Source organism: Poecilia reticulata, linkage group LG19, assembly GCF_000633615.1.
Source record: "Poecilia reticulata strain Guanapo linkage group LG19, Guppy_female_1.0+MT, whole genome shotgun sequence".
Taxonomy (NCBI): Eukaryota; Metazoa; Chordata; class Actinopteri; order Cyprinodontiformes; family Poeciliidae; genus Poecilia; species Poecilia reticulata.
Genome location: NC_024349.1, coordinates 27,497,934 through 27,510,283, shown reverse-complemented (window position 1 = coordinate 27,510,283; position 12,350 = coordinate 27,497,934). Strand labels below are relative to the sequence as shown.

At 37.6% G+C, this 12,350-nt stretch overlaps 1 protein-coding gene across 4 annotated transcripts in view; it reads right to left on the bottom strand.

The window, feature by feature from the left end:
- Positions 1-9,226, bottom strand: part of jmjd1cb (jumonji domain containing 1Cb) — a 179,719-nt gene extending 170,493 nt beyond the window's left edge. For 2 of the 4 annotated variants that reach the window (XM_017310810.1, XM_017310811.1), the window contains exon 1: positions 8,770-9,226. In XM_017310810.1, coding sequence (XP_017166299.1) covers positions 8,770-8,925 — 156 coding nt within the window. In that variant the 5' untranslated portion in view covers positions 8,926-9,226. The remainder of the gene's footprint in view (positions 1-8,769) is intronic. The other 2 variants (XM_008438209.2, XM_008438211.2) reach the window with 1 other exon arrangement.
- Positions 9,227-12,350: the final 3,124 nt, after the last annotated feature.

The window sequence follows — 12,350 nt, the reverse complement described above, 5'->3', positions numbered from 1 at the left end:
TATTTATTTGAGAAAAAAGAATTATGTGTGGTGAGTGTGTCTCACACACACTCACCAAGTACATGTTCTGGCAGAGCTTGGGTTTGTGTCTGCGCTGCAAATTGATAAAGTTTATGTCTGTTTTCCCCGGTGAATGATGCGTTAGTGAACCGGTTGTTCAGCCTGTGGATGTCACATGCACAGCGCCACTATGCCTCAAACTGCGCCATATCAAATTGTTTCTCTGCCTTTGCTTCGCTCCAAAAGTGGAGAAGACAGAGTATTGCACAGCCACAGACTTGACCTGTCACATGTGAACTAGTGCTACATTGCCAGCTGGCTGAAGAGTAGAGATCAAAATAACTCATCCCATAAAGACGAGGCAAAGAAAAACAAACAACTCTATGCCAATTATTATAAACTCAACAGTCACAAAACAGAAAAGCTTGGTCTCTACCATCATTTGCTGAGATGTATTTTTGAACAAGCAGAGCTCAAACTCAAAAATTAAACTCATAGCATCAGATTGTAACTATGGTTAAAAAAAAACTATGAAGATTGTTCTTTGCACTTTTACCAAGTAAACTTGTCAGCTCTTTTAAATCTTAAATTTATATGATTCTTATAAATTATAATCTTATTTATCTCTGCTGAAACCATTAAATCAAATTTAGCAGCGTTGTCATTCTTAATGAACAGATATTAAAATTCAAAATCTGTGGTCCGTGTTAAAATGTTAGCATGGATGCCTAAGCAACTGTTTAGTTGCAGTGCAGTGAGAAATATTTTAATTTTATTTTTTTAGTTGTTGTTTTTAAGACTCTATAGTTATGTGTTTAAGTATTGTCAACAATGCCAACATATACAGTCACTACCAAGTCATATTTAACATTTTTGATTCGAAAACATGGTGTACCACTGGTGGACCCCGACCACCAGGCTTAGCACATTTTCTGGGGAAAACCCTGGTGGTATATTAACAGTCAGTTAATAAACTGCCAGTCTGGATGTTTTATTATGTGGAATGGTCTGCCAGGGAATCTAAGGGTCACAGAAAATGCTGTTGTCTTTAAGAGCAGGCTCAAGACCCATCTTTTTAATGATCCAATGCATTTCCTGAATTGGATAATTTCTGCCCAGTTTATGCATTTTCCGTATATTTGTGTGTTTTTCCAAGTGGTGAGTGGGGTTGTTTGTTTTGTGGGTTTGTTTTGTGCTTTATAAATAAAATTGATTGATTGATTGATTGATTGATTGATTGATTGATTGATTGATTGATTGATTGATTGATTGATTCCAAAAAGATTAACTTTAAGGTCATACTATGTTACTGGGAACCTTGTTAAATAAAAATCCGTATTAATAAAAGTCAAAGAGCATCAGAACAACAACTGGTTTCCACTGCTTATGTATCAAATTGCTCATCTTTTATTGCTATAGACAGTTTAGAGTATGGCAAACTTAAATATGACTGTCTTCATCAACATAGTTTCATAACAATGCACTTTTGAGGGTAATCTGAAATCTTGTCACAGTTAATTCCTGATAAAACACTCATGGCTGTTTGTTCTCTACAAATATGTTGTCGGTTTATTATTTTAACATCTCACACAAAAACCCTGACCTGCAACTATTATATTGTTAGAAACTGTCCACGTCCCTGTAGACATAGGACATGGAACAGAGTAGGACACTTTAAATATGCTGGATGTGAAACTGTAGGAGTTCTCCACACAAGAAAGGGAAAAAGTTCAGCATCTCCTTCAGGTGTGTTTCCGCTGTTGGCTTTACTACAGAAACCTGGAGTTCAAAGGTTGGCCACTGATATTCCTCACACAAGTAAAATACAAGGTCAGTATTTTCTGCTTTCAGTGTGGGCAACAGCATCACGGTTAAAACTACATAGATGTTTTTTACAATCATGTTTAAAACATAAGTCAAAATACCATGCTTCAACAATACAACATGTAAGATTGGCATCAGAATAGCTGAGAGCCTCAGCTTGTTTATCTTGAAATCACCCATCAGAGTTTAAGAAGGTTGAGGCAGTATGTTAGAATTGATATCGCCCAGCCTAGAAATAAAATCTGATTTTATCATACCAAATCCAATTTTTTTTTTTTTTTTTACTCAAATATATTTTCAAAAACTGGCTTTAATTTTAACCTTCCCTTCTGGGAGTTGACCTGAATTCAAAGTCCAAAGAAATAGAAAGCCATAAAACATGCTTGTAAAGCAAGATGGAAGGTATTTGGTAGTTGGACAGCTCTCCGAAATAGGGCAATGAAAGGAGTGTATTGGTGAATAAGAATTATTTTTTTATTTTAATTGAATCTTAAAAGACAGAAAACGTGATTAACCAATAAATTTATTGCCCAGCCCTAAAATGCTGATGAATTTTCTTAAATTCATAAATGCCTCTTCTGTCTTTGTTCTTTAACAGAAAGTCTCAACATCTTCCGGTGGCTTTAATAACCTTGTATTGTGTTTAACTTCTGTCTTCCAGGTGCTGACAGGATATCAGCTGATTAGGATTCTGCAGCAGACAAGTACTGCTGATTGCTTAAAGCAGAATTAATAAATTGACGTGGTGATATCAGAGGATTTTTCTGCAGGAGCACTGGGATTGGTTACATTACCTAGATCCACTACGATTCTTTTCAAAAGTACCAAATAAAACAGAAAGAGGTTTATACAGTAAGTGGATGACATATTAAAAATCACAGCTTTCAAGTTGGTTCTCAGGTGGTGAAAAAGCAGAGCGGTTCTTGAGCAGAACCAGTTCAGAACTGGCTCAAGTGGCAGCCCTGGATAAGAACTGGAACCTCTTTGGGGAAAAATCTCCCCAGGTCTAGCAGGAGCTGTTACTGCACACTAGACCTGAGGATCCCACAGCAGAGCAGATGGACAACTAGTAGATATGTACAACTGCTCTCCAATTGATTACCATGTTGTTAACCTTTACCACCTAAGTCTGACCATGATTTTCTGCAGCTCTTTTAATGGATGATGGACTTGCATAACAGGTGTACTAAGGGAACCCCCTACCAGACCAGTAGAAGGAGCTTATTGACACTAACCACGGTAGGAAAACATGGTAGCTCCGTTAGTCAGAACACCAACCCACACCTCCAACAGTTTCTACTTATACTGCTGGGCTGGCAGCAGTTCATTACATATGAAAGCCTGCAGAACTTTAAAATGAACTTCTATCACAAGCAATTATTTGCCACCATGGCAAACTGCAGCCAAACTGAGCTTGCCACAGAGCAGTTTTATTCATCATATGGGCAGAACCTGTGAGATTCCTGGAAGAGATCCTAAACAAAAGGAAAATCAACAAGGAGCTATTTCACATGATAATCCAAGAAATATTAAAGGCCCTGTTTACACAGAGTCACTCTTCAGTTGAACCATAATGTTTTTGATCCAGACGCTCATTTATACGACACCAGGGACCAGAGTATCTCACACCAGCACGTTTTGAAACCAGGTTTCAGAGTAAAACATTTTTGTAACAGAAGTACTCCGCAGAGTAGCGCTGTAGGGGTTACTCTATGCAAGCACAAGCAGATAAAACAATGGTAGATAGCTTAGTACTGTATTGTGTTACTTCACCCAATATAAATGTTAAATGAGCACTTTGTTCTATGAGGTAGAAGCTAGTGAGGTAGAAGCTAGTGAGGTGGAAGCCAAGGGTCAAATGCACATTCGATAGCATCTTCAAATCACTGTGCCATCTAGTGGCCTGGCATGACAACTGCAGCTGACTCAAGGTGTCTTGGCAGTGCTGTCTAAATGTGAAACTTTTCACAAATCAACATCTGACAATACCTGCAGTTCCTGGGCAGTGGTCTCATGTAAATATAAACAAAATAAGCCAGAATGATAAAGGAATGTTTTGTGCATGCTATTCAGTTAACTTTCAGAACATCCCATCATTCCATGAACTGTTCACGTTCTTTAACCCAATTGAAAGATGTGGACATGGAACAAGGAGCTCAAAAAAACAAGTCAGTTCCCAAATATCCCCCCCTCAGATCCACCACAGGGGCAGTAACAAAGGACTGCAGGTTTTTAGAAAATCATGGAATATAAGAAAAGAAAGTGAATGATGTGACTTGATAAGTCACAGTAGTAACAGATTTTGAAAACAGCATTCACACTGACAAACTGGTTTTTGTTTTACAGCTGAAGATCACACACTTAAATGAACCATTGAGGGATGACGAACAAAAGGATTTATGAACATAACTAAAGCCAACTGAACACATCAAACCTCATGAAAACTCAAAATGACTGGAGACAAGCTCACAGAAAGACAGACACCGAACCGCAACCAATGACGAGAAATCGTACAAGCCATCCATGGCTCTGTCATAATTGATAGGGTCAAGGATTAATTAGAGGTGATCAGGTTCACATGCACATCAAAATGGAAAACCAACAAATAATCTGGTCAGCAGAAGCTAAAAAAGATCCATGCAGCTGGTGAGAAGTATCAAAATTATTATTTTGGATGGTGACCAGGCACCATCCAAAAGTAGCACAGTTGGTGGTTATGTAAACGGATGGCAGATTTCACTTACTTGCCAGTCAAAGTATACCAAAAATAATGGCTATGCTGAATGTCAGATTTATTCCTTTAACTAGCCAACACCTCTTGAAGCTCAAACATTTTCCTTGGGATATGAATATTGCATATACATTTAAGATATATTGCGCAACTCTACCTGTAACTTATATGAACAGTAAGGGGTAATTCAGGAATGCAGAACAAGTCTGATGAAGGAATATGAAAGCCAGCAAAGAAAGGTGAAGCAGCAGCACCTGAGCCGGGATACTGCATCACCTTCTATTATCTGTCTGATGTGAGCAATATGGTAATCAGCAGAATCTTATGTACATAACATTCTGGTGCACAACTAACTTGTGTTTAAAGCAATGGATGCACTTGAACAGCCTACATGTTTATCACAACAGAGCTCCCCTACGGAGTGGAAATGCTCCATCGGTATTATGCTGATTGGATAAGTTGACAACATAAGCTGTAAACCTGGTCTATATGCTTTATGATCAAAAAGCCCACATGGCCCACCATCTCAGCAGATTGACTTGCGTGATATAAAACAATCTGTAATGAATTCTGTAATGAATGGTTCAAGTTTGTGTGTTTATTAAAAAAAGATCTTAAAAGGGTCTACAGAAATAATGGGTAAGGAGGGATCATGGCTCGTAATTTGGAGCGTTTCAGACTTCTGTAGAAATACTGTGTTCTCTTTTCTTCCTTTATTTAACTGGGTAAATAAAGGATGTCATTTACAAGAAGGATATGTGCAGAAATTATGGACACAAGGACAACTGAAAAACCAGCAATCAGTAAAATAATATTTAACAGGAAGGCTCTCTGTACCATAAATTATTCATGAGTCAAATAAATCTCATAACACTGGCAATATAAAATAATGTCAATAAAAAGGGAAACATTCATTCAAAGTCAAAAGCAGGTTGCATCAAAATAAACAATCCTGAGTGACTAATCAAAACTTCCTGAGAGCTTGGCTTATTAATGCTGGTTCTGATTGGCTGTTTCTGACCAAGCTGAGTAATTCTGAAGAACACAGGGAGGAGGCAGAGGAGATTGATTATTATTTCAGAGATTATCTGATCGGCAATCAACGATCATGCACTTTTCATGGAAATCGGACGATTATGTTTAGCACACCTCTAGCAGAAATTTAATCTAAAATTTTCATATACATGAAATTATTAATTATAAATTATAATTAATAACAATAAATATGAACCTCTGTCACCCCAAGATGGCTGCTCAGTCAGCTGCTCAAACGGTCAGGTTGTACTTTACATATGTAGTGTGCAATTAAAACACAAAAAATATCAGTATCAGATTAATATTTGAAGTACTTTGATCGATAGCGAAAGTTCTACTGTCTGACCTTACATTTTTCTATAGAATTTGAACTGATCAATGAATAATATGATTACATAACAGGCAATGCAACTGTAAAGTGTGACTACCAGGGCATCTCCTAAACACAGATGGATGTTAGCGTTGTGAAGTAATGCACAACATAAACAAATTTGTTGCTTGTTTATTTATTTTTTTCCATTTACCACTTTATATTTCACTTTGTATTTTATGAGTTATTTAAAGGTCTTCTAGCATTTGCTTTCACCACAAATAAATATAAATGTACAGGAAGAAATAATATGAATACAAATCTAAGATATTGATGAGTGATGAGGAAAACACCTTCGGAAAATGTCGCAGGAAGACAAAACTTTTCTGTTAGCACATTGAGAAGTGTGTGAGAGTATGGATATGTTTACCTTGGCGTCTGCATAAAACATTAAGGAATAGTGTGAATGTCAATAAACCGATCAATATTTGTTGCGTCTTAAGATGCCGAAGCAGAATTCATCTGCTGTCAAAACCTATTCCATATTTAGTTCAGAGATGTCCCACAAATCTATGTTCAAAGACAAACATGCTGTGAACAGTTGCACTTGTAGCCAAGTCATTTTGTCATCAAAACAAACATCAACTAGGGAGGAACATGGGGGCAAAAGACATGCAGCTCTTAACTAGTTAGCCAACAGCAAAATTATCCATTAGGTAACAAATTTATTGTCCTTTAATTTAATGAAAAGGACACCATTAGATTTGTAGTCATAAAGGAGAGAGCTTAGGAAAATGCTTTAAATACCAGCACTGATCTGATCTACTTCTTTATTACGTTGATACAAATGATTAATTAAAATAAACAGAAGCTTCTAAACATAAAGACGCAAATAACACCTGCAAAAGTCACTTCCCATCTTGTATCAAAGCCTAAATTATAATTAATAACAATAAATATGAACCTCTGTCACCCCAAGATGGCTGCTCAGTCAGCTGCTCAAACGGTCAGGTTTAATTGCTAATACTCCAGTTATCCAGTTATGCTGCGATCCCAGTGATTGATTCCCTCTGACAGATATGCTCATTCATTCTTCAAAACTAGTGCACCAACTATTCAGCTAGTGTCAACATCTTACTATAAGGTCAAAAATACACAAAGCATTGAAAAACAGGTGTGGAATGTTACTGAACTGACAATTAATAAGGTTAAAAAGCATGGGGAATACAGTTGTATCAATGACAATCTAACAAACAGTTGACAAAATCCTGACAGCTTGAATTCACATTTAAATTTTTCATCTTTTTAAACTGACTGAACACCATAATATGAATTAAACCAGAGTTCTACTCCTCCTGAAGCTCCAGCTACCAGGAAACTATTACAATGCAGTTCATGGAATTATCGCTGTGAGGAGTCTTTAGCAGTGCAACACTAATTAATTCATGAACCTATGCTACTCCCTATGATGCATGTAAAAGCAAAATATGAAATACATTATCTAAATTCAAAATAACCAAGCTCTGATCCTGTAGCTTTAAAAATCTGTTTACCAACATTTCATTTGGAAAGCTACAGAAGCACTCAACAATAAAACACAAGAACTTGTGATACAAACATTGTCCTACTTGAATATATGCTAGAGAACATATGAGAAACAAACTATAGCTGATTACTTCAGACACAAAGAATAACTAGTTATTCTTTCAGCTGTTACCTCTTTGAGGATCCTGAGAGACTATCTCCTCAATCAGCAAAACATGCACACAAAGAAAATATGCTAAATGATCAAATCAGATCTGTACTAGGCTCTGCCCAGTTATCTGCACAGGCAGACAGAAGGTGTCTGGGAACAAAAGAAAACTGAGCACAGGCATACTGTACAGTGTGTACTGTGGGGAAAAATCCTGTGTACCTAGCCAAGGGCTTGTCAAGACTTATATTTTTCTTGTATAGTTGTATTGCCGTTATTGGCACCAGTTGTGAAAATATACCTTTTTATAATTGCATTTGAGGGTCAAAAACAGATTCCTGCTGCAGTTCAGTGGCACATCATTTGGCAGCATGTTCCCCTTAAAATCTGAACAATTCTCCACATCATGAGTAACTGGCTATTGTTTGACCTACAACAAACGTTTATATGTCTTTTCTAACACTTTGGGCTTATTCTTAAGAGACAGTAGGGGGGAAATTAACAAATAAACAAATGAATAAATTACTAACACTGTGTAACCAAGACCTAATCGGGATTAGTTCAACCTTAAGTCTGTAAGGCGAGAGAAACACTGAAAAGCTAAGCTCACCACCGTCAGCTGATTTGCAGTGTACAGCAGATTAAAACATTTAGCTGCTGGGAAGTAAAATTCCTCCACATGTTTAAACAAATGCAGCACCAACAAGACCTGCCAGCTGTTTGGCTACACTAATTGATAGTACACCTACCACCTGATAGCCCGCTGCGGTTTAAAGATTCTTTTCACGAAGCAAGTATGGAAATACACAGGTTTGATGTGGCCACAGAAAATGTTACATGGTCAAAACTCTGAGCACTTCCATGTAAATATGCAGAGAACTGTCTGTCCGGAGCTAGCTGTTTGCTTTCCATAACCCCCTGCTGGCAGCCTGACTGGCTTCTTCTGTAGTCAGTAACGGGCAAATCTACACACATAGCAGTGAAAATACACAAAACAATACGGGGTACAAGATGTTGAGTATTGGGTCTCGTATCTATGGGAACAAAGCAAGAAAAATCTTTCAGCCAGGCAATCCTACTAGAGTACCTCGCTGCCTCGCCAGGAACCACAGATTTTCCCATTTGTGTTTCATGTAATATACCACAGGGCAGGATAAAAATCCCCACATTCCTTACCGTCAGGTCGGAATTGGTGCTGTCACGGTTGCTGACGGCTCGTATTACCCCGGACCTCCATGGCAACCGAACAATATCGCCGATTTCAGATGGCTCGTCCCCGCTGACACAGAGGAACCGTTTTCCGACCAGCTCCGGCCGAGCCTCGACTGCCATGGCCTTTTGCTGGTCGAACCCCCTTCGGAAAACTTCCCAACAAGGACGACCTCACAGACGTGTCATTTATGACAATAAAGTGGCTACTAGGAATCCAACGGTAAAAAAGAAAAAAAAAAAGATAAGGAAAGTTGTTCGCTAGTAAAACCTGAAAACCCGACTGTGGGGATTTAATAGAACAGCAATCTCCACCCGCTCAAGTGTAAGTCTCTTCTCTTTGAGGGTGAAAAAAAACAGTGGAACACTGAACCGCACCAAATCCATGCTAGCTAGTATTTCTCCGCTGCTTCCCGAAGCGTTCACAAACCGCAGAACTATTGTGTATCCCTCCGCACAGCCAGTCTCCAATCACTCTGGAGCTATTTTTGCAAAGGCACCACGACAAATGTTTTTTTTTGTACCAGAGCCAAGAACCCTATTAGTCTTCAATGGAGGGAGAATCTGTTCTACAGCCAAGGCTGCCGCTGTCTGTCATTAATCCTTTATTATTAGCATAAACAAGAACAGAGTCTGCTTCGGGGACTAACTGGTTTTGAAAAATAACTGTGAAAAATTGGGACATATCTGTATGCAAAAAAAAAAAAGTTATTTTTTAAACTGTCGCAGCTCTTGTGTCTACATTTTTTTACTTAGATTTAGGCATAAATAGTAACATGGACTAGTATCTTACAGTTCCAGTTAAAATATACTAAACTGGGTAAACACTAAGTGTGGCTGTGTTGTTTTTGCTCTCTTTTATCAATAGTTGAAATCAGATATGTACATACACCATCTTTTTTATAGCACATTTAAAAATAAAGTTGGGCAATGTACTTTACAAAATAAAATGCATTAGAGATTAAAAAAGACAAAACAAAATAAAGTATGATCAATTAAAAATATGTAATAAACCATTTCTAAAAGCACCATAATAAGCAGACAATGTAGTATAAAACACCAGAAGGAACTCAAACTGAACTGGAGTTAAAAACAAACATGAAAAGATATGTTTTCAAGAGGGTTTAAAAGACATATGGACTATTCAGTACAAACATCAAGTTACAGGCTGTACAAAATTTAGGGGTTGCCTTTTCAAAATTCGCTTTATATTAAGATTTAGATAGGCTACACTAAAAGCATCTGGCCAAATGATCCCAATGTTCCTTTGAGAATATATGGCTCGAGCAGCTATATAAATGAATGCCAAACCATGTAAGACATTAAAGGCACGTAAAAGAATTTTAAAGTCAGTATTAAACTTAGTATTGTCCCCCCCACTCTCCACCACTCCTCCCTCCACACCCTTGCCCAGCTTACCCCACACTCTAAAAAGTGTATTTGGGCTGCAGTTCATCTTATGGACTTATTTACATTAATTTCACTTAATTCTTTTGCTTTTGCTATGACAACTTACTTATTTGTGTTCATCTAACTCAAAACTTCGAAATCTTTAACCTAAAGGAACTTTTCACTTTGACTTTACTAAAAACAATTGAGTTCAATGCCAGTTTCGTCTGACCAACTCAATTTATTATGATCATCCAACTCAATTCACTAAGTCCTTCCATCTCAATTTGCTAAGTTTTTATAACTTAATTCAAAAGGGGTTTTATCATGACAAATTTAAGTCACTCTTACTCAAATCATTTATTTTGTTCAAATAAACATTTAAAATCTCTTTGACTTAATTCTACAGAAAGTCAACTCAAACTTTTAAGTAGTTCCAAACTAAATATTTTATTACTACTAATAATACTCTTTTTACAGTGTCCTATAAATACACTATAACTTAAAAGTTACAAATCTTTTCCTTAAATGACCTTTTTACTTTGAATTTACTTGAAATAATTAAGTTCAATACCATATTTGTATCCCACGTCTGCCACCAAGACTCAAGCTTACCAGGGACAGATTCCCTGGTAAGTGACTGTGAATAGAGTAGTCGTCTTGTGATCAGAAGGTTGTAGGTTCCAGCTTCCTCCTGCTTCATGTCAATGTGCCCCTGGGCAAGGCACTTAACCCCAAGTTGCCTACCGATCTGCGTATCGGTGTATAAATGTGTGAGCGTTTGTGAGTGCAAATGGGTGCATGTGACAAGTGTAAAGCGCTTTGAGTGGTCAAAATGACTGGAAAAGCGCTATATAAGTTCAGTCCAGTTACCATTTTTTGAAGTAAACTAAATGATTTGAGTAAGACTGACGTAAATCTGTTATTTAAAGATACTCAATAAATTTGTTTTAAAAAAATTAACAAATTGAGTTGGATGATTATAATATATTGAATTGGTTAAACTTAATAAATTAAGTTGGATAAACTTAATTGAATTGCTTGTTACCCATAGAAGCAATTCAATTAAGTTGGTTCAACTATTTTCTTTTTAGAGTGCACGATATTGCAAGGATAAGCTGGTATACAAACAATGGATAGACTGATGGGAAAAACTTAAGCAGTCACTACTAATTAACCACAACTAGGGTGATATAATCATGACTTCTGACAGTCTGCAAACGTTCCACGATATTTTAGTGGAACCTTTGGGTAAACAGCAACTGCTGGGGGGTAGAAGATAATTACTCTCATATAGAAATAGGAAAACATTTCTCTGACAAATAAGATAAAATCCATGCCATGACAGTGCATTTTAGACTTTTATGTTGAAATCTGTACAAAGGAACACTGTGATCAACTTGTCAGCAGCAGCAATATCTATAAAACAAACCCAGGAAACATTTAAAAGATCAATACAACTCTTGAAAGTACCGTCTCAATGTGACGGCAGGTCTTAAAACCAGATCAGGGTAGATGGGGGGCAACAGTGGTGGGAGTCTGCCCTGCAATCAGTGGATTGCCGGCTTGATTCCCAGTCCGCCTGCCTTTGTTGTTTTTGTCCTTGAGCAAAACACTTCTCCAGATGGAGAAGTGTTCTAAAAACATATGCTAAGATAATTTTAAAAAGTTAATCAAGACAAAAACAGTAGAATCTTTCCCCAGTAGCAGCTACAGCTTCTTTTTAGATGGATCTAAAAGAAGGACCCTTGTTTCTATGAGACTGCCCCAGGCCAGCTGTACAGTCCAGTAGCATGCCATCATCAGCATGTGAATGTGTCCTTCACATGTTGATCATTATTATATACAAAGGCTACTGTCCTCAACACCGCTGTCACGGGTTTGATTCCCAGCCCCAGGTCATTCTCTGCATGTCTTCCTCTTCTCTCTGCACCTCTTCCTGCAAAGATAATTATAATGGGCACTAGTGCCAACAACCTCAATAAAAGAAACAGACCAAAACTCTTCACAAACATCATCACACCACCAGAAGATAACCCTTTTTCAATATTGTCATCATACAAAAGACTTCACCCACCCTTTTTGGAGTCCTTAGAGGGGGTACTGGAGAGTGCCCCTCCTGGGGACTCCCTTGTTCTACTGGGGGACTTCAACGCTCA